Source organism: Oryx dammah, unplaced genomic scaffold, assembly GCF_014754425.2.
Source record: "Oryx dammah isolate SB20612 unplaced genomic scaffold, SCBI_Odam_1.1 HiC_scaffold_3, whole genome shotgun sequence".
Taxonomy (NCBI): domain Eukaryota; kingdom Metazoa; phylum Chordata; class Mammalia; order Artiodactyla; family Bovidae; genus Oryx; species Oryx dammah.
The window spans coordinates 99,612,164-99,635,662 of NW_024070187.1; the positions used below are offsets into that span (position 1 = coordinate 99,612,164).

Sequence of the window (23,499 nt, forward strand, 5' to 3'; positions counted from 1 at the left end):
GTTATGTACGGATGTGAGAATTGGACCATAAAGAAGGCTGAGAGCCCAAGAATTGATGCTTTGGAACTGTGGTTTGGAGAAGACTCTTGAGGGTCCCTTGGACTGCAAGGAGATCCAACCAGTCAGTCCTAAAGGAAAGCAACCCTGAGTAGTCATTGGAAGGACTGATGCTGAAAATGAAGCTATTCTTTGACCACCTGATGCAAAGAGCCAACTCACTGGAAAAACCCTGATGCTGGGAAAGATTGAAGGCAGAAAGAAAAGGGGGCAAAGAGGATGAGATGGTTGAAGGGCATCACCAACTCAGTAGACATGAGTTTGAGCAAACTCCGGGAGATACTGAAGGACAGGAAAGCCTGACATGCTGCAGTTCATGGGATTGCAAAGAGTCAGACACAACTTAGCACCTGAACAACAACAAGCAAGCAGTTAACTGCTGAGGTTTCCTAAAGCTCACTCTTAGGTGGGAGGGCCATTTGGGATGTTGATTTGGCCATTGTGACTGGCCAGGCTTCTGTCTTCTTTTGTTTGTCCCCCTGAAAGTGTGATCAAGGAGAAGAGGCTCCCCTTTCCAGCACAGAAAAATAGAGGCGAAACCTCTGGGTCAGATTTTCACATGTGGCTCTTTCCCTCTCCTGGGACTCTTGTTCTCAACCATGATGTCCTGGTGGCCTCCCTGTGTGTGCCGAGCAAAGGTAGATGGTTCAGTTCTTGCTTGGAATGAAAGCTCAGGCTCTGTGGACCACTTCTCCATCTTTCATTTTGCTTTTGCTATTTTTCCTTATTCAGCAGTGCAGTGTGAATAGACTGGATTATGAGTTAATGCAGGCCTATGGGCTGTTGCTAGGACAAAAAGCTAGGCTTTGTTTGGGGAATGACATTTGTTTGCTGGCTTTCTCTTGGAAACATAAGAGCCTTTCCCTTTTAAGCAGATTCTTTTTTTTTCCCCATGCTGAAACCATGGTAAATATTTTCAATTCATTGGGTAGAACCTAGTGCTAGCTGCATTAGGTACAGTTTATGTTTCAGGGATTCATCGGAGGCAGCTGATGAGGAAACTTTGGCTGAGCACACACTCATGTGTAACTGTTCCTGTCTTTTTACAGGAGGCGATCGAGATCGAATGACAGCCAATCATGAGAGCTATCTCCTTATGGCGAGCACCCAGAATGATATGGAAGACTGGGTCAAGTCCATCCGCCGAGTCATCTGGGGACCGTTTGGAGGAGGTGAGTATATTTTAAAATCATGGAAAAACAGGAAGGTTGGCCAAACCTGTTCATCCTTTCCCCAAGCCAGTGTCACTATCAACTCCTATTTTCACATGAATGAATGTTAAACTAAGTAGTAAACTACTTATTTAGTTTTAGACACATCTCTAAGTAACTTCTAGATGCTTGCGTGTGTGTGCTGAGTAGCTTCAGTGGTGTCCGACTCTTTTGCAACCCCATGGACTATAGTCCACCAGGTTCCTCTGTCCATGGGATTCTCTGGGCAAGAATATTGGAGTGGGGTGCCCTTTCCTACTCCAGGGGATCATCCCAGCCCAGGGATTGAACCCACGTCTCTTATGTCTTCTGCATTGGCAGGCAGGCTCTCTACCACCAGCACAACCTGGGAATTTGGATCAAATATCATTAGTAACCAAATTTCTTTCATGAATACTTTGAATTATAAAAAGATATAATATTTTTCTTTTATTTTAGATTGTTCCTTTTTATATTGTACTAACAATATATATGACCCTGATACCATAAATGTGGATTAGTTAACAGCATGTAGATACAGGACAAAAACCATTTTGACTGTTAGTTTTGGGTGAGATTTCAGCCCCCAGATGCTCGGTGGTATCAAATAGAAGTGGCAAAGCATTGAATGAGAATCTGCTAATTAACAGAGTTTAAAAAAAATCTTTGAAATCAGGAAAGCATTTGTGGATTGGATAATGTATTTTTTCTAAAAAAAAATCTTATTTATGCAGTGTAAAGAATACATATTTGAAGAATAAGGTATATGGTGCTATGAACAGAGCTAAAAGGGGGAAGGAAGGATAAAAGATGTGATCTTTTCTGTCAAGTATTATAAGATAAAATGATATAAACAGAAAAACATATTTCAAGAGAAAATTCAGTAAATGGAACCAAATAAATAAGGACCCCAAAATATTCATCTGTAACTAACATGTATTTCTAAGACTGTAAAACCTAATTATTTTATGTTGATGTAGTTAAATAGATGGCATAAATCAAATGCATATTTAATAAAGCAACTGCAACTTTTGTATTTATTTTATATTCTCTTTTGTGTATTGTCAGCACCCTGAATTCATATGTGAAATGTTTTTCCCTTAACATATCAGATGCTTCTTAATGACTAACCTCATTATATTTTAAAATAACTTCAAAAATTTAGTTTAAAAAGTTGAAAAGTTAGGTTAAAGTTAAAATAGTGAAGATTCATGGAAGATGTGTTGATATTTTATGAAAGCGGTGGTACATGTCTGAAAATTGTTGGTCCTTTAGCATGATGTGGGAAAGGGAGAGGCTGACCATTCATCCCAGTTTGCCTGGTAACAGTGTGGTTTACAACTGTTGTCCCAGGCTAATTATTGATAGTGCTATCTCTCGCTCTCATGGTGTCCTAGTTTGGATGGCAATTTGTATGGTCACCCTATTCATATACTAAAATGGCTAATAAGTGACTTTGAAATGTTTGAAGAGGCTGGTGGGCCTCCATCCTGGTGCCTTAGCAGAGGGGTCTTCATGATTATTCATGAGAGATACGTGTGCTGTTACCTTCAGGGTCAAGGCTTTATGGGGAATACTAAGGATATGTATTTTCAAGTTTGTGTTGTTTCTAAAGACATTCCTCTCCCCTCCATTATCAGATTTCTGGGGCTCCTGAGTTCAGGAAGATTCTTAATATCTGTGGAAAATGGTACTTTTGTTGGGGGATTATTTCCATCAAGTGTGTTACTTTCTCCCTTTCCTCCTCTTCCATCTGTCCTTTTCTTAAGGAAAAAGAATGAGATCCAGTTTACTTCACCAAATCAGTGGCTACAAGAAGTCCTGTCAGCACAGGGGTATCACAAATGCTCTTGGTTCTTGAGTATTAATCTTCGAATTTATGAACCTGGAATTCTAGTAGTTGATTGGTTTACATTCTTTATCCTATGGGATATGCTCCAGAAATTTTGCAAATGCTCGATTCAAATTTACTTTTAAAGGGATCTATTTTAACATAGAGCACTTAGAATAGAAAGAATAGTCTGAAGAATAAATCTTCTCTTGCCCTCTTTGTTTAATTGAAAAGTGTTAAGAGATTGCACACCAAGCTCTTACTCATTCAATTTGCAAGAAATCTTTTGTGACTCATCTTAATGTCAGAATTTTCTAAAGTTATTACAGCATGTAGAACCAAACTCCTGATAGAAGGTTGCAAATGTCACCAAAAATCTTGTTTCAAGTGTTTGTATTAATATGGCTCCTCTATACTTACTGATTTATTTTTAAAGAAATATTATAAATTTGGGCAATAAACAATACATTTATGTGGCTGAGAATTCCTTTATCATATATATATATATAAGTAGGTCATCTGAAAGCATCAGGTTTGATTACAACCACATAATGCATGTCTTTCTTTAGGTAGGTATTGGTGTTACACAAATGATTCTTATTTCAGAAGCAAAGATGACAGGTGGAAGGAAGGATAGGAGGCAGAGTTCTGTGAATTGCTGAGAGCTGGGGACAGGGAGAAGCCGAGGGCAGCAGCTAACAAGGAGCTGTTTCCTAAGCACACTGCCCAGGCCCGGCTGCCCTGGCCCTCCAGTCTTGCTGGTGAGGGTCTCTCTTTTCCGGGGCTCTAGCCGAGCCTGGACTGCTCCCAGTGGGATGAACTGGGACTCAGGTGCTGAAAAATGTGTTCACACATAGGTGTCTGAGCTCAAAAGCTGCTGCCTAGCTGCCCGGCCCTGGGTGTGAGCTGAACACTCTATGTGGGAGTGAATGTCCTGAAGCTGATATATATATATATATATGGGTTCTACTTAGTACTTCCTTGAAAATAAGTTGAGTTTTTCACTGATTAAGAATATTTTAAAATCATTCCATTAGTTGATATATATATATATATAGGGGTTCTACTTAGTACTTCCTTGAAAATAAGTTGAGTTTTTCACTGATTAAGAATATTTTAAAATCACTCCATTAGTTCAATCTCACATTTTGTAGATTAGATCATTAAGACCCAGAGAGAAGCAATGACTTTCAAGTGTCATATCATGAGTAATATAAGTAGGAAGAAACCTTGTGTCTTCAGACTAGTGAGCTTCCTGCTTTATTGCACAATAGTGTGATCTGTTATTTTTACTGTGGGACCATGTGCCAAGTCTCTTCAATCATGTCCGACTCTTTGTGACCGTATGGACTATTGCCCACCACGGTCCTCTGTCCACGGAATTTTCTAGGCAAGAATACCAGAGTGGATTGCCATGCCCTCCTCCAGGGGGTCTTCCCAACCCAGGAATCAAACCAGCGTCTCTTATATCTCCTGCATTCACAAGCATGTTCTTTGCCACTAGCACCACCTGGGAAGCCCACAATTACAAGTCCCTGTTTTATTGATAGTATATTATTCAGTACATAAAAAACAAGAGCGTTTAAAAGTGTGATAAGTAGAATGAGTATAGTTGAGTCCTTCAAAAAATCTGAATTAATGCCATCAAGTAAGTGAAAAGACAACCCATAGAATGGGAGGAAGTATTTCCAGATCATAAATCTGATTTTGCTCTTGTATCTAGAATATATATATAACTCTTACAACTCAAAACTAAAGACAAATCAAAATTTTGACTCAATTAGAATTAATTTAAAATTGGGCAAAGAATCTGAATAAACATTTCTGCAAGGAAAATATCCAAATATCCAAATAAGCACATGAAAAGATGCACAGCATTATTAGTCATCAAGGAAATAAAAATCAAAAGCACAATGAGATATTGTTTCATACACGGTAGGATTGCTGGAATCAGTAAGTTCAATAATAACAAGTATTGGTGAGGATGTGGAGAAATTGAAACCTCCCTATATTCCTGTTGGGAATTTAAAATGTAGCTGTTTTGGAAAACTTGGGCAGTTTCTCAAATGATTAAACATAGAGTTAACATATGGCCCAACATTTGTAATCTTAGGTATATACCCAAAAGAAATGAAAATGTATGTCCACACGGAAAATTGTACATCAATATTGGTGTACTCAGTCATTCAGTGGTGTCTGATTCTTACTAGGCTCCTCTGTCCATGGGATTTTCTAGGCAAGAATTCTAGAGTGGGTTGCCATTTCCTACTCCAAGAGATCTTCCTGACCCAGGGATCAAACCTAAATCTCCTGTGTCTCAGGCATTGGCAGGCAGATTTTTTATCATTGTGCCACCTGGGAAGCTTGTACATCAATATTTATAGCAGCATTATTCCTAAATGCCAAAAAGTGGAAATGCACTAATGGATAAACAGAAAGTGGTATGTTCATACAATGGATTAGTCAACCATAGAAAAAATGAGGTGCAATTGAACCTTGAAAACGTGCCAGGTGGAAGAAGCCAGTCAGAAGGAACTGTATGTGTATGTGCGTGCATGCTTAGTTGATTTAGTCATGTCCAACTCTTTGCAACACTATGGACCACAGCCCAGCAGGCTTCTCTGTCCGTGAAATTTTCCAGGCAAGAATACTAGAGTGGGTTGCCATGCCTTTCTCCAGGGGAGCTTCTCAACCTGGGTATCAAACTTATATCTCTTGCGTTTCCTGCATTACAGGCCAAATCTTTACTGCCGAACTGTAGTCCTATTTATATGAAAGTACAGGACAGAGAAAACTATAGAGACAGAAAGTAGATTACTAATTGCTTAGGGCTTGGATGGGGGAACTGCAATTATAGACAACGAAATGTCTTCTTTGCAATAAATACATTGAAGATGTATCCAAAGGTACTACATAGACTATGATAAATCAGGGTGAAAAGTCGCCTTCCAAAAGTCTTTACGGATGCCATTTAATCAATGACAGCAACAATCTTTGAGCAGTGGGAAGGAGATTGGAAGCCAACAGGTATTTATGTGGGATTAATAATCTTGGATTTTATGATGAAATAGGAAAGGGAAATGTATTCTCCAATGAAAAGCAATTATGACAATTCAGTGTCTACAACTGCAGTTTGACAGCCTGTGTTTTTAAACAATTACAGTTTTTCATGAGGCACTGGAGCTTACCTTGTTCAGGTTGTTTTTACATGTAAAATATTTCTTCTTTATGGTTTTTATATTGGACTTTTAGTTAAAATATAGGCAACACCTGAGGAAGTTGCCTTGCTTTTCAATATTTAGAAATCAAAAACTAAGTGAAAATCATAAAATATAGGACTCTGGTGTTTCTTCCTATGAAATACAACAAACTTATGATGAATACTGAGATGAAGGAAAGAAACCAGTGGAAATGCAAAAAGGAGACATCCTCTCTTAACAACCAAACCTGATAACCTAGTTCAATATTGAATCTAGATACCTCCACTTTCTGTTACCTGATTAGCTTCCCCTCATAAACAGTTGCTTCCCTTTTCATATTGCTCACTGAGAAGTACATGGTATCTGCTTAAAAGTCAAATTCAAAAGTTGGGATGTCAAAACATATATTTAACTTTGGAAAACTTTAGGGTTTTGTTTTTGTCTTGTTGTTTTTGTCTTTTTTCTCTGGGTTCCTTTTTCACTGTTTTTGAGGCAGTGTATATGGAGGTACCCAGCCTGGGATCTGGGGAGAGAGAATTCCATTAGTTGTTCATTAGACCTGAATGCAGAGCCTAATTTTAGCTACTAACTAAAAGGGATTCTTCCTGTATATTTCTGTCTCCTTACGAAAAGCCTTGAGTCAGAGATGTATCAAGGCAGTAAAAATACTGAATGTAATCCTCATGATGAATAACTAGTGTGTGGGCAAGCAGGGGTTAATTAAGAAGCTCTGTGGTCCTGCCTCTGACACAGACCACTGTGTGATTTCCCATAAGTGGTGTTACTTCCACCTCTAGTTTCCATACTTGTGAAATAATACTAGAGAAAAATGTTTCGACTAAGATTCAGTCCAACTCCAAAGTCCTGTGATTACGTGTGTTCCCTCCATACCAAGGCTCAGAGGAGGGATGCTTTCAGGCACCAAGGTGCCTCCCTCCAGCACTGCCACTGTCTTGGTGGACAGAGTTCTATACGTCACGGTTCCTTATTTTCCTAGCATCCTGCTGTGACAGAGAAAACAAAAACAATGTTTGAACCATGGGACAGAAATAATAATGATTTCCAACAGAAGTTTTCCTATCTAGGCATGCTCATCAGAGTAATGATAATGAAGTTTCTCAAGGGAGGACCTTTGTGTAGTATTCCTCACAGCTTTTTTAACACTCTTGCTGAAAGGCTCAGAAGGCACCCAGAGGCCTGAGGGGTCATTTGGGGTTGAAGCACTAGCATTCCAAATCTGCTCATGGAACAGCCAGGTGGTTGAATGATTAACCTAGCCAGTCAATTGTTCAGTGACTAGGACCAAGGGGTTTGGTAGAGGTGGGGGCTGGGGCGCTGTGGGTGCATGCAAGAGCTGGGGAAAATATAAAAACAGGATCAATTTTCAAACTACAGCCAGAGAAATAAATATATAAATGTATAAACACACATAAGAACACGTTTTAGTTAGAAATAAATATATATATGTAAAGAAGTTAACTTGTTTTGTGGTTATACTTGCAGATTCCTTGTTGCTACGTTTTGAATATTTTTCTGTTTCACACACACATGTATATAAACACACACATGTATATAAACACACACATATTTTTTGCTTTTTAAAAAGATTTTTTTTTTTTTTGATGTGGACCATTTTTAAAGTCTTCATTGGCTTTGTTACCATATTGCTTCTGTTATTTACCTTCTGTGTTTTTTTGGCCACAAGGCATGTGGGATCCTAGTTCGCTGCCCAGGGATGGGACCCAAACCCCCTAGGTTGAAAGGTGAGTCTCAACCACTGTACCGCCAGGGAAGTCCCTACACCCATAGGTTTTAATGATATGCACATTGAGATCAGCACTCACAAATAGATTCAGTGGCAAAGTACCTGGGAAAAAATATCCTGTGTAGGAACGGAATAAATGCAGAAAGGAAGGGTCAAAAAGTTGACCCCCCATGGGGATGGTTTGGGGCTGAGGCAGCCAGCTGTAAAGGTATGTAGAGGAACAGAGCCGCCAGGGGAGGCAGCGGCAAAGTCAGAGGGAGAAGCCAGGGGTTCACACAGCCGCGTGGCATCCCCTCCTCCCCCTCCCACTGTTGTGACTGCACCTGCTGCATGTGACCACGGGCACTGAAGGCAGCCTCAGCCACGGCGCGGTCACGGCGGCTGCAGCCCTGCCAGCTCCCGCCCAGCTCTCACTGAGAAAAGGGAACCAGGAGCGGGACGAGGGGGAGGAAGAGCTCCCTGAGCAGCTGCCTCCAACAGGGATCCTCCGAGGAGCCTTCCTGGAATTGGGCACTCGACTGTTCTGACGTGGCAGTTCCCTGGAGAGCTCCGGGAGTTTAAAGACAGAAGGGAGAAGCGCGCCGAGAGCATCAAAGGCTGAGGGGTGCTGTAAAAGGACCAAGGGAGTTCTTTGAAAAGAATCTCTCATGCATCGAAATGCCTTCTGGAGAAGGTGCCATTAGCAGCCTCCCCTTTTGCTCAGATGAAAGGAGCCGGCAAGGACGGTCCTGAAGTATATCCCTCAGGGGCCTTGTGGTCATTGTTCCTCTTGCCCCCGGCTCACGGCTATTTGCTGACCTTTCCAGAGGAACCTCAGTACCCCCCCACAATTCCAGCTGAGAAGCCAGTTCTCAATTAAAAAATTAAAAAAATTAATCCTGCTGTCTGAATGGAAGGTGCAGCTTGCTTGCTGTGGTTCTTTTTGCTGTGACATTTTGGAATGTCTGCAGAAACTTTAAAAAGAAACAGCCTCCAGAACTCTCGGGATTAGGCAAGAGAAAAGGAAATTATTATTATTATTTTGAGGGGGGCCAAAAAAGAAGGAAATGAGAGGGGGTAACTTATCCCCCATTCAGGACCTGGCTGATCAAAATCTTCAAGTTCTAGGAAACCGAGCTTCAAGCCTAACAAACATGAGGCGGAGTGGCTATGGGGTCCTGAGATCGCCCAGAGGCAGGTTTTAAAGGAAGCCTGAACCGGGTTCAGAACTTTGGGCCTGTATGATGCCTGAAGACCGAAATACTGGGGAGCGCCCCTCGGGTGCCTTGGCGTCTGCTCCTTTCATTCCTAAAACTACATACCGAAGAATCAAACGGTGTTTTAGTTTTCGGAAAGGTAGGTAGATAATATGTTCATGTCCTTAAAAAAAAAAAAAGGATCAGATATTTTCTGATGCTTTAAGGTCAGTTTATGCTCAGATAAAATGGGAGTTTGGAAACCAAGAGTTTAAAACTGCACTAGAGTGGTTTATAGGTGGTTTTGCTTGTCTGCACTTATGTCTGGAGGCGCCTATTGATTTGTTTGTTACTGTCTGTGAATGGGCCGGGTGGGCGGGGCTTAAAGAACGGTGGTCCTATGGGATCACCTTGACAGCCGGAGACCAAGCAAGCTCGCCCCACCATGCTGAGGGGAGGGCCCAAGGCTGCCTTGGGCTGTTCCCAGACCCACACCCAGCAGCCCTGTTGTTCCCCCTTGAGAAGAGTCCCTGTGAAGTCCCTGTCCTGTGCTCCCATCAGATCATTTTGATTCTGTCTGCCTGCCCTTGCCTCACATTCCCTAATGAGAAAATTTTAGTAATCACTCTCTGTAGTGACTTTTTCAGGAGGCTTTCAATCATATTGATTAACACTGATTAGAAATAGGGGTCACCTTGACTTTCCAAATATATCAGAAGGTGGCATTGGGAGAGGGCACAGATATAAACGATTAGGAACAAGGAGTGGGAAAATATAAGTTTATGATCAGTAAAAGAAACTGTTTCCGAAATGACTTGTGTAGGGGGAGTTAGAGGGTACAAAATATATATAAAGAATATTTCTAGAAAATGTTTATGTATCAAAATATTGTAAAATTTCCTTTGACTTAAAAATGGGAGTGATTAAATCAAATTATTATTTAACTTGGAACTAGGTTATTATAATTTTAAAGTCATGTACACGAAGTTAATAACTTAATCAGGAGCTGATTTGAGTAACATCTAATGTTGTTCCTTCTCCCGTTTTTTCTTTGATTTGCCCATTGATTAACATTCTTTATCTAGTAATTAACACAAAATAGAAGAAAAAAGCTATATTTAAAGCAGGATATAGTGGTAACTTTTAAAAACTAAACCTCATTCCTTCTGAATCTTTTCCTTAGAGCAGTTAATATCTGGTTGTAATCATTATCATATATTATAAGCAAGGAATTGGGTGTTAATTTATATTGCTCTCTCATCCCACAAAGGCAATTAAATGAGAGATACGTCTCATATTTTACAGATCTCTAGAGATCTGGTGGTTACTGTAAGATTGCATCATTGATAGAGAAATTGACAATGAAACTGAAAAAAGCTAGGAATTCATTGCTTCAAGGACATCCCCTCTTCTGGTCCCTCCACCCATCAGCAACTAAATTGGGTTTGTCCAAACAAGGAGAGAAGGTCTAATTTCCAGGTTATCGCTGCTCATTTGTAACATGGAATGTTCTGGGGAGCAATTACTTTATCTTTGAAACACAAAGTGTTTTTTATGTTTTGCACTTTCTGTCTTGTCATGAGCTATAGCACTTCTCCAAGAATCCTGGTTAGCCCTGCTATTCATTATGCCCCCTTCCCTCTCTCCTGAAATATCAGCAAGGGAAGGCAGTGCTGCAAAAAAAAAAAAAAAAAAAAAAAAGGGCAGGCTAGCAAAGGGCAGCCACAGAGTGGGAATGTGGTCCATTTATCATCTCCCGTGGGCTATTTTTAAATGATTGTCCTTGCCTCTACGAAGTCTTAGTAATCTGAGGAATGTTCAGCATTTGAGTCAAGGATTAACAGATTTTTAATTGACAAAGGTGCATTCTGGTCACTGTCAGAGGAGAGGTACCAGAAGCGTTCAGCTATTTTTTAAGTTCCCTCTCCCCTTCTGCTGAGCCGTGCATACCAGCCTCTCCCAGGTCACTGCTCAGCCAGTTAGGCAGTGAGGCTTTGGGGAAAAAAGTGCCAGGCTGTGGCTGTGAGACTGTTTCTGTGCTGCACTAGCCAGGCCCTTCAGCAGCAGTGTCCAGCAGAGAGTTAGATCTTAATTCAAGGTCCTGCATTGAAAAGAATGAACTTTTCTTTCAATCCCACGTTCCCAAGCCACACTACCTTAAGGAAAGAGTGTCATTTTGTTCTTTGTGTCATCCTGGGTACTCTGGGAGTTCTAGAAGTGGATGGGGATTTCGGAGTTCCTCTCTCAAGCCTCTTAGAAAGCAACCCCTGAAATCCTTTCAGGAATCATGGGAAAGCATCCAGAAGTGAAAAATTGTGACATGTCTGCTTTTCCTGATCCATATTTTAAACATATTCTTTCTGTTGTCCTGGCTAGGCTGACAGAATGGAAAGGCTTTCAGAATGCAGAGGGGAGTTGGACTGAAGTTTCCAGAGGTCTGGGGGGATTGTAGCTTCTGTACTGAGCCAGTGGAACTCACTGCTCAGCCATCCTTTCTCTTTCAGAGCTCTTCTGTCCTTTACTGTTCTTTCCATCTCTGTTTCTTTCTTTAGGTACTAATAAGGGTCTCCCCAGGTGGTACAGTGGTAAAGAATCTGCCTGCCAACGCAGAAGACATGGGTTCCATTCCTGGGTCAGGAAGATCCCCTGGAGGAGGATATGGCAACCCACTCCAGTATTCTTGCCTGGAGAATCCTCATGGACAGAGGAGGCTGGTGGGGGACAATCCGCAGGGTCACATAGACTTGGACACAACTGAGCGACTGAGCACACGTGCACACACGCACACACACCCACACACACACACAAGGCTCTCAGAACACACTTTCCCAGTGGTTTTAAAAATCGAGGGAATGTAAACCATCTATCGGGCAGGAAGCTGGGGAGAGTGGTGCTTTGCTGGATTTATGTTCTGCTGAGATAAAGGTTAGAATGTATTTTTTGCTATTTGAAACTTTATTTTTTTTACCTCCATTAAGACTAATATTGAATATACAGAGCATAACTGATCTTTTGATTACCTGGGGGTGCGTAACATTTTGGGTCCTGATATCAGTGAAATTTCTAGTCAGAAAAGGCTGGCTGGTTTACAATTGTTGTGATCACAGGACATACTAAAGTACAATTTGAAGCCCTAACTTTATCTTGTCTTTTTCTCGAGTTGCTCTCTTCTTGGAGATAAGTCATCATTAATTCCCCAGTTGTTCCCCCGACACATACCATAGCCATTTAGTTATTGCTGTTTAGTATCTAAATCATGTCCAGTTCTTTGCAACCCCATGAAGTGTAGCCCACCAGGCTTCTCTGTCAATGAAATTTCCCAGGGAGGAATACTGGAGTGGATTGCCATTTCCATCTCCAATAACTATTTAGTGGTCATGCAATATTGCTTCTGTGGGCTTCCCAGGTAGTACTAGTAGTGGTAAAGAATCCATCTGCCAATGTAGGAGATGAAAGAGATCCCTGGATTGGGAAGATCTCCTGAAGAAGGAGATGGTAACTCACTCCAGTATTCTTACCTGGAAAATTCCATGGACAGAGGCACCTGGAGGGCTGCAGTTTGTGGGGTCACAAAGAGTTGGACACAACTTAGCAACTTAACAGCAACATATTGCTTTTTCCTTCTTTCTATACTTTCAGCTTCATTTCTATTTCCATCACCTTGGTTGTTTTTGCCTTTGTTGTTTCAAGCACACAACTGACTTTTAAAAAATGTATTTATTTTTCATTGCAGGATAACTGCCTTACAATGTTGTGTTGGTTTTAGTGTTGTCCTCTGATTCATCAACATGAATCATCCATATGTATTTATATATATCCCCTCCTCTTGAACCTCCCTCCAACCTCCCACCCTGTCCCACCCTGCTAGGGTGTCACAGAGCACCAGACTGAGCTCCCTGGGTCATGTAGCAAATTCCCACTGGCTGTCTGTTTTACATATTGTGGTGTATGTTTCAATGCTTCTCTCTCAGTTCATTTCACACTCTCTGTATCCTGTTGTGTCCATATGTCTGCGTCTCTATTGCTGCCTTACAAATAGGTTCATCAATACCATTTTTCTAGATTCCATATATATGCATTAATATATGATATTTTTCTCTTTTCAACTTACTTCATTGGTATAACAGACTCTAAGTTCATCCATCTCACTAGAACTGACTCTGATTCTTCCTTTTTATGGCTGAATAATATTTCATTGTATTAATATATGTGCACCACCTCTTCTTTATCCCCATTTATCTAGTAATGGTCATCTAGGTTGCTTCCATGTATTGGCTATTGTAAATTGTTGTTGTGGTTCAGTTGCTAAGTTGAGTCTGACTCTGCCACCCCGTGGACTACAGCATGCCAGGCTTCCCTGTCCTTCACCATCTCCCAGAGTTTGCTCAAACTCATGTTCCTTGAGTCAGTGATGCCACCCAACCATCTTGTCCTCTGTTGTCATCTTCTCCACTTGCCCTCAATCTTTCCCAGCATCAGGGTCTTTCCCAATGAGTCAGCTTTTCACATCAGGTGGCCAAAGTGTTGTAACTTCAACTTCAGCACAAGTCCTTCCAATGAATATTCAGTATTATTTCCTTTAGGATTGACTGGTTTGGTCTTGCAGTCCAAGCAACTCTCAAGCATCTTCTCCAGCACCACAGTTTGAAAGCATCAGTTCTTCAGTTCTCAGTCTTCTTTATGGCCCAACTCTCACATCCATACCATACCTGACTGACTACTGGAAATATCATAGCTTTGACTATATGGACCTTTGTTAGCAAAGTGATGTCTCTGCTTTTTAATATGCTGTCTAGGTTTGTCATAGCTTTTCTTCCAAGGAACAAGCATCGTAGAAGCACAAAACTGATTTTAACCTTAAAAGTGGCTCTTCAAGACAGCATCCATTCTCACCTCTTTTTACCCTCAATATTGTTCATATGTTTCATACAGTTAGTTTGCTAGGGGTCATCCAACTGACATTCCTGAAACAGTACTGTTATGCAGTGTTCCACAGCTCAGAAATGTTTTATGAGTTCCTGTTGCTCCCAGGAGGTTGTCCTGACTATTTCATGTAATTATCAAGGCCTTCTAAGCAATTGCAACTGTTCCCACTTCCCCAGACAGGCTCCACTTTCCTCCCTGAACCTCTCCTACTGCTTTGCTTCTGTCCATTGTCCCTCCTCGGAAGTCTGTCCACACTTTCTTCAAGTCATTGTTGGCTCTCACTTCTTCATCAGGCTGTCTCTGTTCACCTCTTGTATTCTTTACTCTGTAGCCCTTATATCTACTGTTTTAAATTTATTTATTTTTGATTGCACTGAATCTTCGTTGCTGCATGGCCTTTTCTCCAGTTGTAGGGAGTGGAGGCTGCTCTCTAGTTGTGGTGCATGGACTTCTCACTGTGGTGGCCTCTCTTGTTTCAAAGCACAGGCTTTAGGGCTCAGGCTTCAGTAGTTGTGGCATGTGGGCTTAGTAGTAGCAGCTTCCTGGCTCTAGAGCACAGGCTCAATAGTTGGGGCACACGGGCTTTGTTGCTCAGTAGCATATGGAATCTTCCCGGACCAGGGATCGAACTCATATCTCCAGCATTGGTAGGTGGATTCTTATCTACTGTACCACCAGGGAAGTCCTCCCTTACATGTCTTACATGCTGCCATCAGGCCACTTTATCTTCATATCTATCTTCAAGTGCTGTTAAACACATTTGTGATAAGATATATGTATATGTGTGTGTATACATATATATGTGTATGTGTGTGTTGACGTATATATTATATATGTACTTGTTTTTTCTTCTGAAAGTTAAAAACAGCGATAGGTCTTTTCAATCCATGATTTAAGATTTATTTATTTATGGTGATGTACAGTATTATAACCTACTAGTTCATAGGCAATAACAGAATAGAAGATCTTTATAGTAATAATGAATACAACCAATAATTTTTAAGTTAGTTGTATATTTTGAAGTTATAATCACATTTTGGAAACTGATTTGTCCAACAGAATGCTGCTATTTAAATCCATATAATTTTAAGTGGTGCTGTAAGTATTAATAGCTCATCAATTCGCACATCACAGTTTTACAGAATCACCTACCAAGTGATTCTGGGGGTGAGAACGCAAACAAAACAGGCTGCCTGGAACCTATGAGCTCACACCCTCCTTGAGGATAAGGAAGCATAAATAAAAGTAATTGTTTAATCTGTAAAAAGCACTATAACAAATTATGTGTGAATTCTGAGGAGCTTATGAATAAGAAGACTCACTATGGGTTCATGTGGAAAGGCAATGATTCATATGAACCACGTGAAATCAGATTTGATCTTTGGAAGTTATGGAAAGACATTTTCTACTACATGATCCTAAGAGAGTGGTCAGTGTTCCTGTGGGGGGGGGGGATGTATGTCTGAATTGAATTAATACAATCCAGTAGAAAAGGAAGACTTTTAGAATCATATAGGCCTGTGTTTATATCCCAGATCTACTGCTTTCTGTATGTATGACTGTAGGTAACCTTGCATCTCTGAGTCTGTTTATAGAAGGGAGATGCCCTTGAGAATGTCTGTGAGTGTCAAATAAGAAAATGCATGTATATTCTGTGGCTTGGTACCTGGATGTAAATGATGAGTTTAATTATTCTGCTAATTATTCTGCTGGTCTAAGACCAATGCTACCAGGTCACTATTTTCACATTATTACACTTTCTTAATTATTTCAAGACTTTATTTTTCTCCCTTCTTCCCCCTTCTGACAAGGAGAGTCAAGCTTTTACCAAATTCATCGGTTGTTGTATAGATTCTGAGCTTCTTGAATTCAAAGGTTTCTTTTCATGTAAGGTTTGTTGGCTACTTGGAAACTGCTGGTGAGAGACCAAAGTAAGCCTTGGCTGACTTTGCTTCTTAGTTCTGTACTATGTCTTTTATTTTGATTTGTCCGTTTACCATGGGCATATGTTAATTTTTAGTTGAAAATTATTATAATCCTGGTCACACCAAGTCTTATTCTGCTAGCAGGGTTGCAGTAAGCACAAATATAAGTAAAAGCAAATTCTCTATATGACTTGGTGGTAATCTATGGAATGAGAGGGTCAGGGAACTCTGAAAAATAGTTGATAGTAGAAAATTTATGTAATGACCAAGAAATTCGCTAACTTATACCTTTTTCATCAACAAAGACTTTTTTTGTTTTCAAGTTTTTGTAGAAATCAGTACCACAACCTGTGAAGTCTTGATAAGTTTCATTTTACCTTGGAGTTATTCATTTATTTCCTTTAATTGAGGGGGTGAATATTTTGTTTTAATGCCTACATTAATTCCACAGATGTTTAATGGAACACTCAATCCTTATCCACTTTGGTATTGAGTTCCAGAGAACAAGAGAGTGTGCCTAAGTCCATTCAAGCTGCTATAACAAAATGCCACAGCCTGGGTGGCTTCTAAACAACAGAAATTTATTTCTTATTGTTCTGAAGGTTCAAAGACTGAGATAAAGCCAGCATGACTGGGTTCCAATGAGCGCCCTCTTCTGGATTGCAGACTGTCTACTTGTTACATTCTCAAGGAGTAGAAAGAAAAAGCTCTCTGGGGCCCTTTTTATAAAGGTGTTTAGGTTGGCCAAGAAGTTCATTCAAGTCTTTCTTAAAATCTTATGTCAAAAGTCAAGCTAACTTTTTGGCCAACCCAATGCTGATCCCACTCATGAGTACTTTTCACTAGGGTGAAAGGTGAAAGGGTTAGTAACTCAGTCATGTCTGACTCTTTGTGACCCCATGGACTGTAGCTCACCAGGCTCCTCTGTCCACGGAATTCTCCAGGCAAGAATACTGGAGTGGGTTGTCATTCCCTTCTCCGGGGGATCTTCCCCATCCAGGGATTGAACCTGGGTCTCCTGCATTGCAGGCAGATTCTTTACCATCTGAGCCACCAAGGGGAAGTGATACTCATGACCTAATCACCTCTCAAAGGCCCTGCCTCCAAAAGTCATTCATTGAATTAGATTTTCAACATAGAAATTTGAAAGGGACACAAACATTCATACCAGGACACGATGATAGAATGAACTATGAACCTCGGAGTCCTTCATATCTGTCACAAATCCCAGTTCAGTCCTTGTGTCTGCAGAACCTTAAGAAATTTACTCAAATTTCCTTTCAGTTTATAAAATAAATAGTAGTATAAACTGTATAAGCATCATTTTTAATAAATGTAGACTATTGTCTTCTTATAGTAATTGTGAAAGTATAATCCTTTTTTATTTTTTAAACAATCCTTTTTTGACTGGTAGGGAACTAGTCCAATGTGGATAAGGATCTAAATAAATAATTAGAAAGTGATATGTTAAGAAATCAAAGAAAGAAACAACAAGTCTGTGACTGGGTTGGGTATGAGGGAATGTTTATAAGGACTTAACACAGGAGATTATATGAGTTGACTTTTTCAGGATAAGTTTTCCTAGGCTGACTCTTGACTTATGTTGTACCAGGACACCCAAAGATATAATAAGTCATAACCCACCTAGGAAACAACAAATAGTTCAATATAGTTACTGAGTAGGTTGTTTTTGAGGGAGCAGCAGTAATGAGGGTGAATATGGCCCAGCACCCAGCATGGAAAGGGTGCTACCTAAATGCTTATTGATTGGATTGTTGATGAAGCAGCAGAGACTGGATTACAGAGACTGTATTTCATGAAAGGGCTTCCAGGTGACTCAGTGGCAAAGAATCCACCTGCCAGCGCAGGAGATGTAGGTTCCATCCCTGGGTCTGAAAGACCCCCTGGAGGATGAAATGGCAGCCCACTCCAGTATTCTTGCCTGAAAAATCCCATTAACAGAGGATCCTGTTGAGCCTCAGCCCATGGGTTTGCAAAGAGTCGGACACGACTGAGCACACACACATTTCATGAAAAGGAGCTTGGCTAGCCAGTGGGTACCATTGGAAGAAATTAAACAAAAAAAGTGGCGTGATCTGATTTAAATATTATGACGATCACTATGGCAACACTTGCCTGACTTGGGAACTTGGCTCTATAAAAGTCAGTTATGAAGTATTGAGGATCTGATGGCAATGAGTTTGGAAGGGACCGATGTGGCCATTAAATGAGGGTTGTGAAGGAAGGTGCATCTAGGTCCATTCTCAGAGGGCCCTTCAAATGTTTGCGGGGATCACTGGTTCTGAGAACCAAAATCAGGATTATAGGAAGTATGACAGGTTTTGAAGAAAAAGAATCCACATAGTTTTAAAAATTTTGAGTTTGCCAGTGTTTTGAGATACTCATGTTTAGGGGTCTAATAGACACTTGGAAATCCAGTGCAAGAGGGGCCCAGATTGAAATACAAATCTGGGAACAATTGTTACACTGTGAGATTGAGTGTAATCCAACAAAGAAATTATGTAAAATAAGGTGAAAACTAAGCTGTGGATAGAATCCAGAGGACCAGCAAACTTATAAGAAGGATGTAGTAGATTTCATAATCAAGAAGGAGACTGAAAAGAATGTTCTGGAAGGCAAGAATTACATAAGATGTGAGAAGTATCAGTGAGAAGAGTGAGATTGATGGTTTTCAAGGGAGTGAACTATAAAGTACTACAAAAAATAAATCTGTCAATGATTTTGCAACTAGATAGTTATTGGTAATTATTCTGAAAGCTCTTTTAGTGAAATGACGGTGTCAGACGCCATATTATAACAGATCAGCAAGAAGACAGGAAGTGATGAAATGGAGCCAGTGTTATACTTAGTTCAGAATCAAGGAATAAACTGAATAATTACAAAGCATGAAGAGTCCAGAGATGTTTGGCTTTGTATTTTATTTACTTATTTATGCAATAAGTAGAATTTGAATATACTTTTCTGATCACATTCAGTAATGCCACAGGCTGCCTCTAGCTATGGAGTATATCATTTACATGTAAAGGAAGAACTTCACAAATCCTGAAGCTATTTAGATTTTCTTCATATTTTTTTTTCATCTCTGTGTCTCCCTCCAGCTGAAACAGCCTCCCAAAGATATAATAAAATCACCTGTGTGATTTACTTTCTCAGTCTAGTGGAAAGTCACGTCCTGAATGATGCTTTATGACACCATCGATGTACTTCAGGGGGAAATACGCATAACGTACTGTTGTCACCCAGAAATTCCAAGGATGCTTTTGTTAGGGAATGTGAAACCTCTCTGAGAATTTACATGGGCATATCTAGAACTGCTGCAAGACTCACACTACAGGGAATATTCTTGTTAATAATCTACTAAACAGTGTGTCCTCTTCTTCATGCTGGTAGTTGGGGATAGCTCATGACCTTTGTGCTTTTTTGTTGTTGTTAATTTTAAAATTTGAAGTTTAAATGTTGAAGTTCTAGCTAAAGCAGCTTCTTTTATTGGAGTATAATTGCTTTACAATGCTGTATTAGTTTCTGCTATAAATGAAGTGAATCAGCCATATGTATACATGTATCCACTCCCTCTTGAGCTTCCCTCCCACCCTACCCCCAGTCTCACCTCTCTAAGTCTCCACAGAGTACAGAGCTGAGCTCCCTTTGCTATACAGCAAGTTCCCACTGCTGCTGCTGCTAAGTCACTTCTGTCGTGTCTGACTCTGTGCAGCCCCATAGATGGCAGCCCACCAGGCTCCGCCGTCCCTGGGATTCTCCAGGCAAGAACACTGGAGTGGGTTGCCATTTCCTTCTCCAGTGCATGAAAGTGAAAAGTGAAAGTTAAGTCACTCAGTTGTGTCCGACTCTTAGCGACCCCATGGACTGCAGCCCACCAGGCTCCTCCATCCCTGGGATTTTCCAGGCAAGGGTACTGGAGTGGGGTGCCATCGCCTTCTCCGAGGTTCCCACTAGCTATCTATTTTAGATGTGGTTGTGTATCTATGTCAGTCCCAATCTCTCCATCCACTGCTCCTTCCCTTTCCCTCTCTCCCTGTGCCCTCAGCTCCATTCTCTATTTCTGCAACTCCAGCTTTCCCCTGTGCTTCCTTGGTGGTTCAGATGGTAAAGAATCCACCTGCAATGAGGGAGACTTGAGTTCCATCCCTGGGTTGAGCAGATCCCCTGGAGAAGGGCATGGCAACCTACTCCAGTATTCTGGCCTGGAGAATCTCCATGGACAAATGGCCTGGCAGGCTACAGTCCATGACTCGGCAAAGAGTCGTACATGAGTGAGTGACTAAGCACACAATTTCTCCCTGGCTTCCACACCAAAAACAAAAAATTCTTATACAGAAGTTGATTCACCATCTACCTTTGTAAGTCAGAGACCTTTGGAACATTCTATTTCCAATGCTACAGACTGGGGGGTATACAACTAATCATTACCTAATGCTTTGCAAGACTGGATAAACAGCAGAAAATTACTGTTTTTATTCTAAGCATGTGTACATATTGTCTACATTCTAAAACTCTTTTACATATTCTGTTGCTAAATAGGTATAGCTCTTTATATTAAGGAAATCATTTTGTTGGCCAGGATGCTGAATTTTTCCTTTTCCTTTCTTCCACCTTTCCCCCAGATTTTCATTTTCTCAACAGAAATCTACTCCCCCACCCTTAATATGATGACAGGTATTGAGGCCAGAAAACTAGTAAAAGGCAGGTTACTTCCTCTATTGTTGATCAGTCACTAAGTCATGTCCAGCTCTTTGTGACCCCATGGACTACAACACTCCAGGCTTCCCTGTTCTTCACCATCTCCCAAAGTTTGTTCAAATTCATATCCATTGATTCAGTGATGCCATCCAACCATCTCATCCTTGCTCTCCTTCTCCTCCTGCCCTCAATCTTTTCAAGCATCAGGGTCTTTTCCTGATGAGTCGGCTCTTCCTCTGTAACTCAATTTTTAGCCTTTATGCCCACTATGCAATATTTTATAATGCACACAGAGTCGCTCTGAAATTCAACAGCCTTGATCAAATCCTGGGTCCACCTTTTACCTTGTGACATTCAGCAAGTTACTTAATTGTTCTGTGCTTAGTCTCCTCCTTAGTAAAATGGTGGTGCCTACCTCATAGAATGCTGTGAGTTTTAAGTAACAGAAGTGCAGATAAACTGCTTGTACCCATGCCTGGCATACATAAATACAGCCTAGCTATTACCATTTTTCAGAGCACAGAAAAGATATGCTGTTTTCTTCACTTTTAGAATTTATTAATATTTTAAATTACTAGAAAATGAGAACACATGATAATTGAGTTAAATAAAGAGGAAGAGGACAAGTATTCAGAGCCAAGCAAAGATTGGTAAGGCTAAGTCTAGATAAGGATTTCCATTCTGCGACTTGGTCCTGTGTAACTGCTGCTGCTGCTGCTGCTAAGTCGCTTCAGTCGTGTCCAACTCTGTGCGATCCCATAGACGGCAGCCCACCAGGCTCCGCATCCCTGGGATTCTCCAGGCAAGAACACTGGAGGGGGTTGCCATTTCCTTCTTCAATGCATGAAGGGAAAAGTGAAAGTGAAGTCGCTCAGTCGAGTCCAACTCTTCGTGACCCCATGGACTACATCCTACCAGGCTTTTTCATCCATGGGATTTTCCAGGCAAGAGTACTGGAGTGGGTTGCCATTGCCTTCTCTGGCTGTATAACTAACCTTATGTATTTAAATCTCTCTCAGTTTCATCAGGTATAATATAGCTACCATGTATATTTATTAAGGAAATAAGAGAATACATGTCAACAGCTTAGTGCATGTTAGGTACTTAATGCATGAGCGAATGTTGGGGGCTCTTGGCTTTTGGTTTGTTGCTCTACTTAAGAAAATTCTTATCATACAAGCAAGCCTATGTGTAACAGGGAGGAAAAAAGAAAACCAGAATACCCATCTAAAGCAAAACTTACTGTATCCTTTATCACCTCCCTGAGTTTTGGGGGAATAAAGGAACCCTGATCAGAAAAGCATGCTTGACTGTTTTTCATTACTGTGTAAAACTAAATCTTGGAAGTTTGGTTCTCATTTGTAGCACACATTGAGGTTGAACTAGAACATCTTTAATAGATTTTCTGCTGGATTTAGGGAGATACCTTATGTATTAATAATGTGTCAGTCCAAAAAAAAAAAGTGAAAAATCAGATAGAGAAGATTTATTCCCTAATGTTAACATTTTTTTTAATTTAATTTATAAGTGCCTCTGAAAGACTATCTCCGTAATTTGGGATAGAATCCAAACATTCCAAGCAAGAAAGCATGAAAGAGCTCCATAGAGAAAGAGTCAGTGTTCTTCATTCATAATCAATTTTTAAGCTTTGTTATTAAAATACTAAAAGAGTTTCAAATCATTATCACCACTTCATAAAGTATCGGACACTGCTTCAAGTAACAGAAAACCCAGAGATCAGTGATTCCAAGTTTAACGTACCATCATCGAGAAACTTCTTGTTGTAAAGTCTACAAACTCAGCTAATTTCCAATTGTTTTATATGCACTTAAATATTAATATCAGATCATTCAACCCTTTTTCTTAAAAGGAATCTGTTAGTGCTAGACTTGATACCAGGTGGAGAATAGTTTCATTTGTTGTGTTTTTCTTTCTGCCTAGGCTAAGAATATTCTCTTTGGTAGCAAGTGTTTATTGCATGGAATGTGATGGTTTTACTTTACTGAATCCATACATAAATTATTTTACTGATAGAGAAGTAAAGCATATGTTCTTATTGTTAAATCCTGAACTTAACGGTTTTGAAATAATTCCCCAAACATTCCGGAGTCTTACATAGTTTCAACATGCACCGCTAATTTTTCTTCCCCTTTTATGAAACTCATTAGGCCATTAAAACCTTTCAGTAATATTCATCCCATCTGGGAACATTGGAATCATATTTGCTTTGGCTCCTTTTCTTCCTCTGTTCTCACTGGTTGGTTATTTTTCCAAGTTCCAACTCATATTAGTATATTTTAGAGGCATTGTTTCTTAATCAGTGGGGTACCAAGATTTAAGAGTGGGGATATTCAGCCCCAAATGCATGCACAAAGAAATGCATCATTTGTAAGTATTTAAAAATAATGAATAAAACTGGTCAAAATGGTTTTGATTTTTATTACCCCCATGTGCTGCTAATTCTAGACAATATGTAATCAGATACTCATTCCTGTTAGGAAAAACCACCATGACCCTGTCTCCTCACTTTTGGAACATAGAGCTTCATAATTCAATTTTTTTTCTTTCTAGTAAATTAATAGTTTAAGATTTTAAAGAGCAGACACTGTCTAAAATATTTTATATGGGTGAAAATTCTGTGTGTCTCTTTTCATGGTTTATCACCTTAATTATAATCATGGCATCATCACTTGATTGAAAACAAAAGGTGC

General features: G+C 40.2%; 1 protein-coding gene across 5 annotated transcripts in view; it reads left to right on the top strand.

The window, feature by feature from the left end:
- Positions 1 to 23,499, top strand: part of ARHGAP24 (Rho GTPase activating protein 24) — a 566,219-nt gene that overhangs the window by 492,918 nt on the left and 49,802 nt on the right. For 4 of the 5 annotated variants that reach the window (XM_040237263.1, XM_040237267.1, XM_040237265.1 and 1 more), the window contains one exon: positions 1,107 to 1,229. In XM_040237263.1, the coding sequence (XP_040093197.1) occupies positions 1,107 to 1,229 (123 nt within the window). Of the gene's footprint in view, positions 1 to 1,106; positions 1,230 to 7,985; positions 9,379 to 23,499 lie in introns of those variants that run through there. The other variant, XM_040237264.1, reaches the window with a different exon arrangement.